The sequence below is a fragment of the Petaurus breviceps genome, unplaced genomic scaffold (assembly GCF_028583685.1).
Source record: "Petaurus breviceps papuanus isolate PSGF00001 unplaced genomic scaffold, PetGlider_PUasm1.0 84, whole genome shotgun sequence".
NCBI classification, from domain to species: domain Eukaryota; kingdom Metazoa; phylum Chordata; class Mammalia; order Diprotodontia; family Petauridae; genus Petaurus; species Petaurus breviceps.
Window position 1 is genome coordinate 14,574,993 of NW_027186645.1, and position 18,274 is coordinate 14,593,266.

At 33.6% G+C, this 18,274-nt stretch overlaps 1 protein-coding gene across 1 annotated transcript in view; it reads left to right on the forward strand.

Annotated features, from left to right (window-relative positions):
• The window catches only part of CAPZA2 (capping actin protein of muscle Z-line subunit alpha 2), a 55,307-nt gene extending 37,792 nt beyond the window's left edge, over positions 1–17,515 (forward strand). Inside the window, exons 4-10 of the mRNA XM_069107080.1 lie at positions 3,634–3,697; positions 4,993–5,199; positions 6,373–6,452; positions 9,513–9,591; positions 10,708–10,779; positions 14,479–14,541; positions 16,112–17,515. Of these exons, the coding sequence (XP_068963181.1) occupies positions 3,634–3,697; positions 4,993–5,199; positions 6,373–6,452; positions 9,513–9,591; positions 10,708–10,779; positions 14,479–14,541; positions 16,112–16,252 (706 nt within the window). The 3' untranslated portion in view covers positions 16,253–17,515. The remainder of the gene's footprint in view (positions 1–3,633; positions 3,698–4,992; positions 5,200–6,372; positions 6,453–9,512; positions 9,592–10,707; positions 10,780–14,478; positions 14,542–16,111) is intronic.
• Positions 17,516–18,274: the final 759 nt, after the last annotated feature.

An 18,274-nucleotide genomic window follows, 5' to 3' on the forward strand; every position in this document is an offset into this window, starting at 1 on the left:
GTGTTTCATATGTACATTTCTAGAACATTCTTATAACATGAATATTTTTGTCATCAAAATTATTTTGTGTTGAATAAAAATAGCAAAGTAGATGACTGGAACAGATTAGATAGGGGCAAATTGAAACATGAACTTAATTAACCAGGTTTACTGAGGAAAAAAATTAGTTGATGTTAGTATTTGACAAGAACTTTTGAGAAAACAAGAAAGAAGGTTAACAGAAAAGACACTTATACCATATGTCATAATAAATTTGAAATAGTTCCTTATCCCTGAATGTTTAAAGGCATACCACAAACAAAAAAAGAAAACAGATCTGATATTTTTCACACTTAAGAGAGAATCCTCTACTAAACAGGAGATAGATGTGGTCACAGAATATAAAATAAATAATTTTTATTACATGAAATAGGATACCTTTGAAGAAGTAAAGTCCACACAAGTAATATAAGAAAGGATTGATTGGGGGGAAATTTTTTTGTATCGAATATATTCGATAAAAATCTGAATATGTGTATGTATCTATATATCAAATTAATTCAAATGTATAAGATCAAGATCCATTAAACAATTAGCGAAAGAATTGCAGACTACTAACTACCATATGAAAGTCTCCAAGATTTCTAATAAAAAATGCAAATCAAAGCAATTCTGAGGTTTAAAAATGTCAACAGTTGGAAATAGTCAATGTCTTTTGTGCACAGTACAAAAGTACCAGTACCAGGCACATAGTAGGCACTTAATAGGCACATAGTAAGTACTTAATAAATAGTTGTTGATTGTAGATAACTTAGATTTCTTTCCTTGAGAGCTACCTATTCATATCCTTTGACCATTCATCATTTTTCTTATTTTTGTAAATTTGAATCAGTTCTTTATATAGATCTTCTTTATCCCCTGTTTGATCATGATCTCTACTCCATCCATAGATAAAGGAGGGAAGGAAATAAGCATTTATTTATTAACTATTATGCCTTAGGCACTGTGATAAAGTATTTTATAAATATTATCTCATTTGATACTCACAAGAGCCCTGGGAGGTAGGTACTATTATTTTTGCAGCTTAAACTGAGGCAGAGATTAAGTGAATTGCCTGGGGTTTGCATAGCTAGTAAGTATCTGAGGCTTGATTTGAACTCAGGTGTTCTGACTCTGGTTCATTGCTCTGTCCTCTATAATATCTAGCTCCCTCAGATCCAAAAGGTAGTTTCTTTCTTGGTGCTCTGTTTTACTTATGTGCCATTTTATATAGTTCATATATCCATTTGGTGCTAACTTTGTTATATGAGTTGTTGCTCTAAACATAATTGCTATTGACTATTTCTAGTTTTCCCAGCAGTTTTTGTTATAGAATGATTCCTTATCCCAGTATCTGAAGCGTATTGAACCCTAAAGTTTTAGGTTCATTTATTAACATTATTTTCAAGATCTGTCTATTGACTATTTCTAACAACTGTGAGGAATAGAGGGCGATGGATTGTGTTGTTCTTGTTGTTGATATGACAGTTGATTATTTAGAGCCAAGATTTGTTTGATATCACATAAAATTTAACACTGTGACACATGACTTAACTTACGGAATTGAAGTAATAACAGGAGGGTTTTTTTAAATTGATAAATCTGCTTTCAGCATAACATTTAAACCATCTATCCCCATATATTCTCCCTTCAATTCCCTGTAGATTCTTCAAAAAAATAAGAACAAAAAGTGGTTTTGGGACAAAGAGACTTAAACTTTGCTACCTTTCTTTTAGTTAAAAGAACTGTCATTTACAGTTGTCTTTATTTATGTGGAATAATTGTGTTATTCTTTTAGTTATTTTTTTATTCTCCATCATTTCAAACAAGTCTTCCCTATTTTAAAAAAATTTTATCCATGAACAGTTTGTTCACTCATTCCCCCATTCACACTTCTACAGTTTCAAAACAAATTCATGGAAATAAGAAATATTAAGAGCAAGACTTTTTAACTGACAGAGAAGGTTTAAAGAAGGTAGTAGAGATGTCTTTGATTGTATACAAAGCAATTATTCAGTCACACAGAACAAATCAAAATATCCCGCAAAGGTAGTGGGAGATTTATACAATTAAAATTGTACAATTGCACAAAGAATAACTTGCCAATCAAATTCCAATAGACATTCATTCTAAAAGAATGTTTGGTTTCACATTTTGAGTGAACAGAAACATCAAAGACTTATTTTGTTTAGATTTTATAAGAAAGGTGGAAAAGGATATTTTTGAGCAAAAAAAATGACTGTGATCCTATGATGTACATATCAAAATTTGATATTTATTTGTTTCTTTAACATTAGTATTAATTGTGCAAAATTTAACTCATACGATTAATGACTGATTCATTATGTAAAAAGCATATGAGAGAACCAGAGTTGATGCAGAAAGGGACAAAAAAGGTTCCAGTTTGCTGCTTCATCATGATAGTGCCTTAGGTCACAGAACATTCTGTCAGTTTTTGACTGCAAATATTAAATCACCCATCTTATTTATCAAATGTAACTTTGAGTGTCCCCTGTCCTTCTTCTAAAAAGTCAAATCTACCTTAAAAGGATAAAAGTTAATATGCCACAGGTTCTCAACATTTTCAAAGGGAGTTATGAAATGTTGCAACCAGCAGCAGAATGATTAGAATAAATACTATTTAACTTCATAAGGTAACTACAAAAATAAATGTTTTAGCATTTGACTGAGGCCTAATGAAATTTCTGAGATTTTTAGATACAATATAACAGTTTATAATTTGCTTGTGTCAATGTAATATGTTTGTAATATCACAACTTTTTTTTAAATTCAGGTTTTATTTAGAGCTTCTTTAAAGGAATGACAAAGAAGCTTGGTTTCTCCCTTTGACCATTGGTGGTTAGAGATGGAAAGGTTATTGATGCTCACATGAGTAATCATTTTAGGGCTTTGAACCACCTCCATGCCCATAGCTTCTTTTCCACCTAGCCCCAGGATGAATTGCAGTGCCCCACACTGGGATCAGATTAAATGCCACCCAAGTTGAGCTTGAGAGTAGACATAGACATTAATGTTTCCCGTGCCAGACTGGAGGGGACTGTACCAAAACCGAATTCATATGGCTCCATGCAAGATTGGGGTAATGAGAACAATTCTGGGAACTGTTTGTAGACAAGTCTGCTTCTGCAGAGACAGATGGTTTCCTCCAGGGAAATAGCAAGAACTGTCCAAGGAGAGACTGCCACTCAAGGGATAACTGTTCTGGTCTTCAGTGAGCACCAGTCAGCACCAGTCCTATTCTATCTCAAAGTCACAGAACCAGTTAGAGGACTGGTTTTAGTTCCTTATACTTTAATGGAAAATTCCATTTTTACAGAAAATTACCCTTTTTCTTTTAGGTCTTTAAACAGATAAGAAACAAGTTATCTAAATTTGTGTTTTTTATTAAAAGACCTATTTTAAGAGTTTTCTTAATGAAAAAATTTTCAAGGAAAAAAATCACTAAACTTCTTTAAGATAACAGTGGAGATAGTATCATTTATGGTAACCTACTAATAGCTTTTAATGTTGAATTAAGGGTGCATTATTTATTACATTTAATCTGAAAAAATGAATGAAATGAACTCAAGTGATTTGCCTTTTTCCATTTTTTAGTGCATTTGCACAGTATAACTTGGACCAGTTTACTCCAGTAAAAATTGAAGGCTATGAAGAACAGGTATGATAATAATATCTCATTTATACTGCTATAAAGGCATAATAGTAAAAATATTTAACTAAATACAGGGTGTTTCAGGATTACTCATTTGGGAGGATCTAATCTTTAAAAAAAATCTGACTTCCTATTTTTTAATTGCTCTAATGATATATGCCATTAATGATGCTATAAAATGATAGAATTTTTAAAAATTTGTTCTGAACTTAAATGCCAAAGAGCATTTTGATACACTTAGCAGAACCCCAAAAGATGCCTTAAATCTGTGATGCCATAAATCTCCATTTCAAACAGCTTGCTTTTAAAATTTGTAATTCATGTCTTTATTAAATGTTTACAATATTTATATTAAAATACATTTTTTAAAAGTAAGCCTCATGAAATGGAAAGTGTGTGTGTATATTATGTAGATTACTTTTGAAAATATCCTGCTTATTTGTGCTTCCTTCTCAGACTTTCCATTCTGTGCATTTTTTTAATAGCTTCCTTTTTTGACATCACTATTGCTAACCTTCCCCTCTCCACTTCTATTAAAACTTGATGGAAAAGTTAAAAAAAATTCTTTTTAGAAATAATCATACACAAAACAAATCCATGGATTGTTTTTTGGCCACAAAAAACGTATGTCTTTTTACCTGTTACCCATCTCTATAAGAAAGGAAAACATTTTTACATTATAAACAGAGATGGGGAACATTTTTCATCCTACTTCCACAGGATTGATGAGCATTGCTGTGTCTTTCAAAGTGGTTTTTCTTTATAATGTTGCTGTCTTTGTATAATTGTTCTTCTGATTTTACTCACTTCACGCTGCCATTTTGTACAAGCCAGAATTCTCTGAAATTGTCTGTTTTCATTTCTTTATGGTATAATAGTATACCATTTCATTTATATAATGATTTGTCCAGTTATTTGCCAGTTGTCTAAGGGCAAATCTAAGGTACTCTCTTTTAAGTTCCTCTTTTCTCCTTTACCCCTTCCTTTTCCCTCAGTCCTCCCTTCAGGATCAGGAAACTTGTTTTGATTATTACTTTTCCCTCCTTGGTATTATTCTCTCTATTAACCTCCCCTTTTCTGCTTGTTTCCCCTTTGAGTTTGTATTTCTTTTAAGAACAAGTAGTAGTATCTGAGCAGCCTTTATTTTTTAAAATATTCTTTTCATTTGTCAACTTAGTTGTGATCCTCATTCTAAAGTTTTCTGTATTAAATTGTGTAGGATTGGCTTTCATGAAAATACTTAAGATATGTTTAAACATGAAGTAACACTTATTTTTTCAAAATGTATACTTTTATTGTAGGTATTAATAACAGAGCATGGTGATTTAGGAAATGGAAAATTTCTGGATCCCAAAAATAGGGTCTCTTTCAAATTTGATCATTTAAGAAAGGAAGCTACTGACCCCAGGCCCTATGAAGGTGAAAATGCCATTGAATCTTGGAGACATTCAGTGGAGACTGCCATGAGAGCCTATGTAAAGGAACATTACCCTAATGGGGTCTGCACAGTAAGTAAGCAATAGACAGCATAATTTTTAAACAATTTTTTCATAAGTTACAATAGTATTATGAGCTTTTTATTGATCTTTAAAATAGGGTCTTGGCAATGCATGACCTAGTGAAATGTATAATTTTTCATCACAACTAAAATTTTATATGTTTGTCACTTTTTGTCATTATCCATTAAGGACATATTCCTTAGAATTTCCTGAGAAATTCAGTTCAACAAATATTTTTTTTTCTTTTTGGAGGGGGGGGAAGGTGAGGCAGTTGGGGTTAAGTGACTTGCCCAAAGTCACACAGCTAGATTTTTGTGTTAAGTGTCTGAGGCCGGATCTGAACTCAGGTCCTCCTGACTCCAGGACCAGTGCTCTATTCATTGTACCACCTAGTCACCCCCAACAAATATTTCTTAAGTACTTGTCATGCTCAAGGCTCTGTAGTATACAGAAGAGATAGATACAAAGGTAAAAAGGCTGTTGAACCAGCTGGAATTTTAAGATGGTTCTATTTCAACTTCTTTACCATTCCCATTTTCTACCTAAAATGTGTAATTATTTAGTCATGCCTCCCTTTGAAGACTTTAAAAATAATTTCTGTACTTATTGTTCCTCAAACTATTCATTCTAAAATCAAGTGTAGTCAGTGACATTTTCAAATGGAATGGGAAAATGTATGTGTGTGTATACACATAACACATATACATAGAGATTGAACATAAAGGGACTGAGACAAGTACATGCAATTAACATACACATTTTAAATTTTGTGATAAAGCAAGGCATAAATGTTTTCTCATTTTACTTTAAGTGATAAGTATTTATTTAACTTTCCTGCTTATATTTTATTGTTACCAAAGCATTTTTTTAAAAATCACTAGCTTTTTGTACTTTTAAGTTTTTTACAGCTTATTTTGTACAGATTTCTATGAATTTGATTGAATGGCCAGTTATTGTGATTTTTTACAATATTTTGTTTTCACAAGCATTTATTAAATAAGTCAAAAGATCTGTTTTGAGGAATGTATTTTCTGTTGTCCACTATATGTGAATAGTGATTTCCTTTATTGAATATGTAGCTACCAGCATATTGTGCATTCTATGAATAATTTAATAATTGCTTAGTGACTGATATTCTGTTGTCCTAAACTGAGACTTGCATGTATTTTCTTTGTAATAAAGGTTTATGGTAAAACTATAGATGGACAGCAAACCATTATTGCATGCATAGAAAGTCATCAGTTTCAAGCAAAAAACTTTTGGTAAGTTAAAGTTATGTCTTTAATGTTTTCTGAAGGAGAAATTGTTTGAGTCCTCTGCATTGACTACCTTTGTCCTTGTCCATACTTTTTATTAATAAGAGTGACTAATAGCAATCCAAGTATGCTATAATATTCAACTTAACCAACCAGAAAGAAGATAGATAGATAGATACATAGATACATAGATATATGTGTATATACGTGTGTGTATGGCAGTCAGCATTATTTTGTAATAACAGCCATAAATCCTGAAAAAATATGTATATAGGCAGTGACTTCAGGGGGAGGGCATAATAAATGGTTGGATATATTTAGAGAAAACTGTCTCCAAATGGAGACAGGAGGAGAGAGATGCGGTTATTTTTTTTCCAAGATTAAAAAAAATCTAGGAAGCATCAAATTTTAATTCCATAACAATTGTTAAGATTCTATTGTATGCATTGTAAGATGATGATACTGGGGAGGAAATTGTAAGATAGTGTCATTTCTTGGTTTCAGGGAAAGGTTTCCTAAAAAGATGTAGTATATGATGAAGAAAACTGTTTCTTTTTTAACCTTTCTTTTGTGAGTTGCTGGCCTCTCTTCTCAGGTCTTTGATTCCAAAAGGACATTTCCCCAGGAGGGTTGGGTTGTTTAATGGTATACTTAGACTGACATCTCCCTGGGCGTCCAGGTCATGAAGGAGTAAAATAAGTCTCACATACTCTTGAGGAATTGACATAGTTATTTGCACATATCTTTCTTCCATATTCCATTTCTTTAGCATGCAGTCCACGTGAGTTGGGTCTATACAGCACATCAATCTCTGTATTTCCAGTGTCTAGTATGTGCTTTGTCCAGAGCCAACACCAATAGAATATATTAAATTGGATAATACATGGATTAGATTGGATAATGCTGCCATTCAGCCTCAAGACCTAATTACACCTTTTTAATAATATATTTTACATTTTTTTAAATATATAGGCATAATGCACTTAGGTAAAAATCATTATTACATACCTCATATTTTATTAGTTAATTCATAGTACATTCAAAAGAAAGTGTTGCACTTGTGATCAAGAGCCCTGGATTTGCATCCTTCTTTTCAGACACTTATTTTTTGACTCCAAGTCAGTTCACTTCTGTGACATTAGTTTCCTCATCTGTAAAGTACAATTATAATACTTCCGATACATACATGAACTAGCATTGTTATGAGGAAAACGTTTGTCAGTCTTAAAGTGCTATATAAATATAAGCTAGTATTATTCTTATGGTGTCATTGCAAATTTAGAAATGAGTGAGCTTTTGTTTTATTTATTTGAAAAGCGTTTATTAGTTGCCTATTACGTTGTAGGCCAAACATTATGTTTGTGCTGATCTCTACCCTTGAGGAATTTACTTATTGGGGGAAAACTATCCGTGTGTGTGTGTTTTGAAGTAAATATAAAATTTAGCCAGAGTAATTTGGTAGGGCAGCTAGATGACTCAGTGAATAGATTGCTAGCCCTGGAGTCAGGAAGATCTGAGTTCAAATGTGGCCTCAGACACCTGACACTTACTAGCCATGTCCTTGGTCAAGTCACTTAACCCCAATTGCCTTGCCTTCCCTCCCTCCAAAATACAAAGTAATTTGGTGGGTAAGGCCAGAGTTAAGGAGGGAGAGATCAGAATAGGCCATGTGTAGGAGGTGGCACATGAAATGAGCCTTGAAAGAAAGTGGGGATTATAAAGGGCAACCTAGAGACCTTAGATATCCTTTTTTTTTTTTTTGGAGGGGGGAAGGCAGGGCAATTGGGGTTAAGTGACTTGCCCAAGGACACGGCTAGTAAGTATTAAATGTCTGAGGTTGTATTTGAATTCAGATCCTCCTGACTCCAGGGCTGGTGCTCTATTTACTGCACCACCTAAGCAGCCCCAGACCTTAGATATCCTTGATCAGGGAAGACATGGTCATACTTGTATTTTAAGAATATCCATTTGGTAGCTGAGTGAAAGATGGATTGGGAAGAAAAAACAGAGAGGTTATCTAGTAGTGTTGTTGCAGTAATCTAGGCAAGAGGTAATGAGAGAATGAACTGGAGGTAGAAAGGTAGAAATGACAAAATTTGATAACTTTATTGGATGAGGGAGAGGTAAAATCAGATTATGAATCTGGCAGGTTAGAAGGATGTTGGTGCCCTCAGTGAAATAGGGAAGTAAAGAAAGGGTAATAGTTTTGGGGAAAAGATAATGTGTTGTATTTTGGACATGTTGAGTTTATAGATGCCTTCAAAATTTGAAGTTCATGGCAAGTTCAGAGGAAAGAGGCTAGGGATGCATCTATTAATTAGGGAATCATCTGCATAGAGATGATAATTGAATGCATGGCAGCTGATAAGAGCACCAAAGAACAATATAGAAAGAGAAGAGGTCCCTGTACAGAACCTTGAAGTACACTCATAGTTAGAGCATGAGAACTGAATGGTATTCAGCAAAACAGAGTAGGAAGTAACCAGACAGGTAGGAAAAGAACCAGGAGAAAGGTTTGTCACAAAAATCCAAGGAAAAGAGAATATTTAGGAGGAGGGAGTAATCAGCTGTGTCAAATGACCTACAAGGATCAAGATGAGAACTCAAAAGATAAGGACTGAGAAGAAGCCATTAAGGTTACTATACTAAACTTAAGTAGTATAATTGTGACATTTGCCTTTTGGGTATGTTAGTCTTTGGTTAGTTAGTTGGGCATGGTGTTACTGAGATTAGGGCTACATGTGTTGGTGGTGTGATGTTGTTTCAGTCATGTCTGACTCTGTGACCTCATTTGCCCAGGGACACACAGCTACTATCTAACACCAAATTTGAACTAAGGAAGATGAGTCTTTCCAATTCCAAGCCCAGTACTCTATCTAATGTGCCACCTAGCTGCCCCATGAACCATTGTTCTCTCCCACTATCGTAGCATCATTCTAATCTTCTACAAATAGGCATATTCCCCCTACACATACACACAATCTACTTTTAGCAAGAAATTAATGTTTAAAACATAGTTTAGTTATTTTCCCTAATTTATCTATGGCTACTGTTTTTATTTTTAAGGAATGGTCGTTGGAGATCGGAGTGGAAGTTTACAATTACTCCTTCTACCACACAGGTGGTTGGTATCTTGAAAATTCAGGTGGGTTTACCATTAATTAGCTAAGATAGTTAAAAATCGGTATATTCAGTTTTATATAAAATGAAGAAACTTTTATGCTGATTTTATTAGGTGTAGGTCTCTAGTGTCAAATTCAAATAGAAACGATGTCATGGGCAGCATATTGACTTAGAAAATCACAAATTTACATTACCTATGTTCTGTTTTCTTTATATTTATTTTGTCAAACATTTGCCAATTATACTTCAATCTCTTTTTTTTTTTTTTTTAAGCAATTGGGGTTAAGTGACTTACTCAAGGTTACATGGCCAGTTATTTCTGGATGGGTGCTAAGTATCTGAGCCCGGATTCGATCCAGGTCATCCTGACTCTGGGGCCAGTGCGCTTACTTGCTGAGCCACCTGGCCGCCCCAATCATACTTTAATCTTTAGCCATAGGCAGGAGCTTTATAGGCCTTGCCTCATGCTCCAAGTTTGACACTTCTAGTATAGGTTAGTACAGAAAAAGAATATACATTCTTAGCTGCTTATGTTTTTTTACATTAAGCAGTTTGTTGTTAGTCCTCTGTTTTGGGCATAGCTGACAAACTCTAAAACCCATAGAATTAAAAACTACTATTTGTTTTCTGCTTTTCATATATTTGTGGTAGGATCATAAGATTTAGCGTGGCAAAGGTAGGGTTGGACCTTACAGATCACCTGACCCAGCATCCTCATCAATTGTATATATAGGAAACTTAGAGAATTGAAGGCACTTTCCCAGCATCACATGGATAATTCTGGAACTGAGAATACCATACAGATCAGACTCCCATCCCATTGCTCCTTAGATTATAATATACAGCTTTAAGCATTATGCCTTGGTTAGTTTCTGTAGTTTTCAGTTATAGAATATTTTATAACTCATTGTGAATGTTTTGCTCATTGACTTTTGACATTTTAAATGTCTCTGGCTCTTAGTGAAATTTTTAAAGTTCATAGAACATTATTAGAACTTTTTCAGAGAATTATATTTTTTTTAAGTTCATTGTAAAGTTCTTGAACTGCAATTGCTTATGTTATAAATAATAAAGGATAAAATGAACTCTTCCTGTCTTGATGGTACTGTAATGCCAATGCTGTAATTTCTTTGGATAGGTTCACTATTATGAAGATGGTAATGTTCAGCTAGTGAGCCATAAAGACATACAAGAATCTCTAACAGTGTCTGTAAGTAATTATATTTTAATATTTAATTGATCAGCGATCTTATTGTATTTCAGGGGTTGAAAAACTTCCCCTGGGTGTGGCTTCCTCTTCTGCTTTTATATAGCCTCAAGCATAGGTAATCACTTCATTGTTCAGATCATAGTCTATTTGTGCTTTCTCATCCTGGATAATTTTTGTCCATGTTCTCCCAACAGATTGTTAGATCTTTCTAACATATACTAAAGGCCTTCCTCTAGCTATTTGTACATTTTATGCAATGTACAAAAAGTTAAGCTAACTCTTGTTCCTCTCTCTAGTACTTAATAACTCTTATGCCTCTTGTTATTTGTCTTGTTGGAAATATACTACAGCTTACATAAGACCACTGAGCATCTCTCCATTGCACTTTGGGTCACTTGCAAATTTTAGTCTTAAAATGTTGTGCTGGTCCAAGATTCACAATCAAACTGCATCACTGGGAGGATCTAGGTAGTAAAAACAATGAGCATTTATGTTAGGAAACAGCATGAGATCATTGAAAATGCAGCATAATTGCACAAATATTGTCCAGCACACAATTTTCCTTGTAGTCATTTCTGGATGCAGATTATTATTTGTAATTCTTATCAATGTATATGTTGATATATTGACTCAATGGACAAGCCTTCCAGCTACTTATCTAGATAAATACATTTTACATCTGTTTATTTTTTCCTGTATGGATCATTAGGGTAATCCCTTTTGAATAGTCTTGTATCTTACTACAAAACTTAAAGCTCTATAATTGTGAGTTCCTGCTGCTGCTTTACTGCAGTATTCTGAATGTAATCAGCACAATATCATCCACAAATAGAAGCATCTGTAGAATTATATAATCTACAGGTATTCTACCTGCTTCCATTTGCATCTCAGGCAGGACATTGTGTACAACGATAGATAAACACTTTTTGTATACAATAAGTGAATATCTTTGATGAGTTTCTTGTGCCTTAATTTATAATAGCTAATAATACCTGACATTTATATAGCACATTTAAGGTTTGCACAGTGCATTACATATGTTATCTCATCCTCACTGTAAACCTGTGATATAGATGCTATTGTTATTTCCATTTTCTAGAAGAAGAAACTGAAGCAGAGGACAGTGAAATGATTCGTCCAGAATCATGGAGCTAGTAAATATCTGAGGCTGGATTCAAGCTGATCAGCCTGGAAAGTAGCCTGAAGCTGAATTTTAAAGGGCTTTAAATGATAAACAGGAGTTTGTATTTTATTCTAGAGGCAGTAGGGAGCCGTTGAGTCTCCTTTATCAGGAAATGACATGGTAAGATCTTTACTTTAGGATTATCATTTTGGCAGCTATGTGGAGGACAAATCAGAAGGGAAAGAGACTTGAGGCAAGGAGATGAAGTAAAAGGTTGTTGCCATAGTCCAGGAAAGAAGGGATGAGAACCTGAACTAAGTCTAGCTTCTGCCATGATGTTATCATCTTAAGTACCTTTTCCATCACATCACATAGTTTATTAGATAGAATAGTAAAATCTGAAAATGGTCATTTACTGTTCTTTTGATAAGAACATATTTAGAAAGAAACACTAGTAAACCTGTTCATACATTGTACTGCTATTTTTTTGTTCATCCATTTCTGTCTATGAATGATCTTTGCATGATCTGGCTTAGTTTGTTAGGCATTCTTCTGTCTTCATTTTCTCTTCTATTATTTTTCACTGTTTTAAAAGGCAGAATTACCCGTTTTTCTATCATTTCCCTCTGTAATGTTTTCCAAGTGTGCTTGTACTCTAAATGGATGTTAGTTACCCTTTACCACTTAGTAAAGTGACTACTTAGCAAAGATATTAATTGTTTCAGTGGTTGAAAGCAATTCTCTGGGTATTTTGGCCTCTTCATTGTTGTGACTGAATTTTTATTGATTAAACTTCTCCGAGAAGTGGTGAATATGAAAGCTAACCTTTTACCTTTATCCGTTTCCATTTTTCAGTGTTAACATTATGTTTATTTAAACGTATTTTTATCTTCTCATCCTTTCATTTTATGTTCTTTTTTTACCTGTGTGAACCAGTAGCTACACACATATGAGCGCGTGCGCGTACACACAAATACATACCACAGTAATTTCCTGTTATGATAAAATTAGTTCCATTTTTTGTAGTATTTGGTGTTTACTCTGTACATAACCTTCAGCTCTCTTTTGGAGGGGAGGATTGATGACCATTGTAAGACTTCTAAGTAATTTAAAAATGCTTTATATCATAATTTGAAATTTTTGAACCATATTTTTAATAGTTATCACTATTCCCTTTGCCACCCTTTATATATTTAGAGGATCATGTCAGGTTTTCCATAGAATTCCTCTGCTTCTCAGCCTCTGCAATAAATTTTGTTGCATAAGTTTAAGTGATCTTGCTTATGATCATTTTAGATTTTGAAAATGAAAAGTGAGGTGAGCAAGTGCTGACCTATGAAATGTTATGGCTTAATGTCTTTGGGTATACAATAAAAAGAAATCCATTAACTCCTTTATTTACCTCATAAAGGAAAACCAATCCATAGGCCTTTTATATTTAATTGTAATTTCTTTGTGTATTCTAACTTCATTTAAAGCAATAATGTCAGTGAGTTCCATTTTTTCCTAGTATAGCAAACTTTTGGTCATTAGGCAAAAATTCCACGTTTAGAGTAAGTATTAAATTAAATATTTGTAGACAGTGGGATCTTAGCACCATCTGCCATTCTTAGCATTGTCTTCACCATTTTCAAAGGGACTGGCTCAGTACTAAAGACCATCCTCATAACAGAGTAAGCTAATATCACTTAGGGTAAGCAACTTTATACTTCACTAGTCTGATACTTGGTTTTGCACTTTATTTTGTACATAGTTTCTAATTGAGTTTAGTTGATTTCTTTATTGGATAAAATAAAACACCCTTATGTGAAAGTCAGTAAGTTAAAGTAGCAAGTTTTTATTAAGTGTCTGTTCTATGCCAGACCTGGTGCTAAGCACTGCAAACCACAAAGAAAGGAAAAAACAGTCACTGCTTTCAAGGAACTCAGTCTAATTATCTATATCACTTTTAAGGTAGTTAACTTCATTTTATGAAAAGAAGATACCTTTTTTTATATTTCATCATGGTGAGTTAACCAAAGTATAGAATTTATATAATATTTTACATTAAGCTGTACTGTAGATTTAAATGATTTTGCTTTGTTTTCCAATGCCTCTTCATTGGTAAAACTTCACTCAAGTTGTATATAAGCATCTCTGTCATGATTGTTATATAGCCTTCTAAAAATATTTCCTATTGCAAATCAGACAGTGATATTACCTCATTCTCTGTACTATTCATTCCTTTAACAACTATTTGTTGGCATACTTTTTGTGCAAAGTTTTGTGGAAGATAACAAAGAAGGAATAATCCTGCCCTCATGCCATTTATTCTGGTAGGCAAGTAAAATCTATTAACAAATAATTCTAATTCAGGATAGAATGTGGAAGTGTAATAAGAGAACACAGTGCTCCAGGATTTCAGAGGGAGAGAGCTTAAAGCTGATCTGGTTGCTTGTGTTAACACAAACAGGATGAAATAGGATGGTTTGTTGAGTCATGCATTGTTATTATTAACTCTAGTCAAATATTTTAACTCATCCTCAAATATAAATGATTGATTTTTAAAGCTTACTTTATTATTTTTTTTTCTTTAGAATGAAGTCCAAACAGCAAAAGAATTTATAAAGATTGTAGAAGCGGCAGAAAATGAATATCAGGTGTGATTTTCAATTTAGCTTAATACTTTATACTTACTGTTGGATAAGGACGTTGAAAATGAGAGCTCATGTGGCATAGTGGTTAAGGGGACAGACTAGGAGTCAGGAAAACCTGTGTTCTAAGACAGGCCTCTAATACATCCTTAATTTTGTGACTGTGGTGAAGTTACTTAACCACTCAATGCCAGAGGCCCTGTAAATTGCAAAGGAGGGGCTGATCTGAATCTAGAGAGTTGCTCTATCAGGGATTATTTACATTAATAAACTCACAAGTTCAGATTAAAAAAAATAGTGTTGGGGAGTGGGAAGTGGTATTGAAACCTAGTTTAATTTCTAGTTCTAAATTGCTTTATGGAAGTGGATGCTTTTTCAGATGTATAAGCAAGTTTATGTACTTATCTACTCAAAAAGATAGATATTAGATAATTCTGATATTAATTTAAGACCTTTATACATAAGGATTGTTTTCATTCTTTGAACTTGTATCTCTAACACCTAGTGCCAGACACATACCGTGTTTCCCCGATAATAAGACCTATCCCGAAAATAAGCCCTCCCCTTACTGTGTAAGATTCCTCTAAAATAAGCCCTCTCCCGAAAATAAGTCCTATTGAGATTGCTACTGTAGTGAAGGTGATCCCCTGCGCTACATGCTACATTATGGTACCCCCTGTATGCACCATCCCTCCCCCTCCCCCCCCGTGAAACGCATGCCACGCTCCGAGCTGCATCCAATCAGAGCTGCAGCAGTGAGCGCGTCATCCTGTTCTTTATTGAATTCATTATTGAATAAAGGTACATTTTTTTGTTCACATTTACCTGTTTATTAAAATTGCTGTCAATGTTCGTTAAAATAAGCCCTCCCCTGAAAATAAGCCCTCAGGTGTTTTTCTGTCCAAAAAAATTAATAAGACAGTGTCTTATTATCAGGGAAACACGGTAGTATAGTTACTTAATAAATGCTTATTCCTTGAGACTAAGATATTAATTTCAAAATTTTAAAAAAGCATTACCTTTTTAATCCATCCTAATCTGTAGTTCAAAAAAAGTCATAAAATTCCAAGTTATTCTGTTTCATTACGACCAAATTATTTTAATTTTGGAAGTCTGCTTATGGAAAATAGTCCCCCAAACCATTCAGACTAAATTTTTACCCCGCTTTTTACAGTAATTGATCAATGTCCAAAAGTTGAACTTAAACTTTTAGTTTATAACGTAGAAGTATTTAATTACATGCAAACAGAAATTTAAAATCCTTTTCAAGAATGAAATTTTAAACTATTCATATAAAGAATTAGAGCCAGAATATTATCTATTTTTCCATAAATTTATTATTCAAAATAGGAACATACTTTTCTTTTTGCTTCTTTAGCTGTTTTGTAATGTGTTACTTTCATTCTATCAGTTTTTAAAACATTTTGGCATTTTAATGCAGCCACTTAGGAACAGTGAAACAGTGTGCTAACATATGAACAACACAAGTGTTTTTCTGAAAAAACCATCTGTTTTGTAGACTGTTCTGTTCTTTTTATTTTCCTTTATAACTCTAACTCTTTTCTGTTTTTAATAGACTGCCATCAGTGAGAATTATCAGACTATGTCGGACACTACTTTCAAAGCCTTACGTCGACAGTTGCCAGTTACACGCACTAAGATTGACTGGAATAAGATCCTTAGTTACAAAATTGGGAAAGAAATGCAGAATGCTTAAGATGAACACTGCATGACTGGATCATTTTAGTGTCCTTGTATAAAAATAAAAATATTACAAAAGTATTCAAAACTGTCAGCCCGTTTAGCATGGGCTTTTGCCATTGAAAATCACTGTAATTAAGTAGTTTGGTTAGAGCACGAGGCTTAGCTAATCAATCTTTGTTTTTCAATTTTTTGTTTCCTTATGTTCAGAGAGGGTTGCAAATCACATTAGATAAGAAATATTTTGTTTCTTACACTGAAAAGAGGTGATGCCTCTAGTTTTTGGTTAAGAAAAAATTAAAGTGTATGAAAACTATATTTGCTTGATGTAACCCTTTAATTGATGTCTTTAATGAAGTGGATAACTTTTTTGAAGTTTGCCAGATTCTTTTTAATGGGGTCCTTAATGGCCATTTCTAGTTTAAGGTGGTTGATGGATTTAGCCATATATGCTGCTGAAGAAATTGTCTACCTTTCCCCCTTTCCTCTTCCATTGTATGTAAGACTGAGTTTAGAGGGAAAGTATTTTCTATATTAATTATGTTTAAACCTTTCAAGATAGTTATTTAGCTAGCTTAGTGTTTAACTAAACTTTTTTTAAACAAGGCCAAGATCTAATGCTATTTTGAGATTTTGAAATTAAACAAAAATACTTACTTCAGAATTGTATTTAATGCCTTCTTTCCTGTGACAGTTACTCAATTGAGCCTGGATTTTATCTGCCTTCAAGTTACATTTTATCACACAGCCACAAATGTATTATAACAAGGCAGATTGTAATATATATAACCCTGTACTTATGACATGTTTTGGTTTTTCCCTTGGATTGAAATGTACTAAAATTCAATGTGACATTAAAATGAAAATTTTCCTATTTATTTGACTAGAAAGTCACTTACTGGTGAGTCATATACTATTTTAAAATACTTTCTGGATGTTGTGGCTCTTCACTGGTTGTAAATTAGAAAAGCTGGGAGTACATATGGTGTGCTGTAATGTTCTAAATTTTTCCATCTTCTTGTGCTAATAAGCATGTTTGTAATATTAAAAATACATTTATTGATGCTTTGCTACAGGACTTTCAAGCCTGTGGTGACTATTAGCATTTGCTGTAGAGAGTGGAATGGATTATGATTTCATCGACTAAACTAACACTCACTTTGCTTGAGAGTGCAATCCTTTCCTCATCTTCTTCTGCAGATGTCCAGGAGCTGGAAAATGTTTTTTTTAAGAAACACCACTTTTATTATGTACAATAAACTATTTCATTAGCTTGAAATGTATAGATGTTTTAATTCTTTCCAAGCATACCAGATATTCTCTTTATCCCCTTCCTATCTTCCTCTAAGAGGGATTTCAAGTCAACAAATGTGTATTAAATACCTGCAGTTTGCTAATAAGTGCTGAGCATTCATTTTGTCCATAGATAAGTACAAAGCTCTGAATTGAGAGAGCAGGTTTGAGGAGCCAGAGAAGGCTTTCAGTAGGAGGCAGCAAATCAGCTTACTCTGGCAAGGTAAGTGGCAGTGAGGAATTAATTCCACTCACATGTGCTAACAGATACAGAAGATGGAATGTTGAATTTAGGAAATAACTAATAGTCCAATTTGTCTTCAATAAACAGAATACATAAAACTGAATAATGCTAAATAAAGTAAAAAAGGAAGATTAGAAAATGTATTGGTCCTTAAATGTCAAAGTAAGGAGTTTCTATTTTTTTTCTAGAGGCAATAAGGCATTATTGAAGGTTTTGGAACAGGGAAATAACATGTTTGGAGACCTCTATTTTAAAGAAATTATTTTGGCAACTGTATAGGATGGATTAAAGAAGGGAAAGACTGGAAGCTGAGAGACCAGTTAGGAGAATATTCCAATACTGCAAGTAAGAGAGCTAATGATGTCTTAAAAGAGGGTGGTGCACTTGTGAATGAAGGGGAAGGGGATGTGTATGTAAATGTTAGCAAAGTGGAATTGACAAGATTGTAAAAGAGTCGAGGACAACTTAAGAGTTATGAACCTTGGTGATTAGGAAGATGGT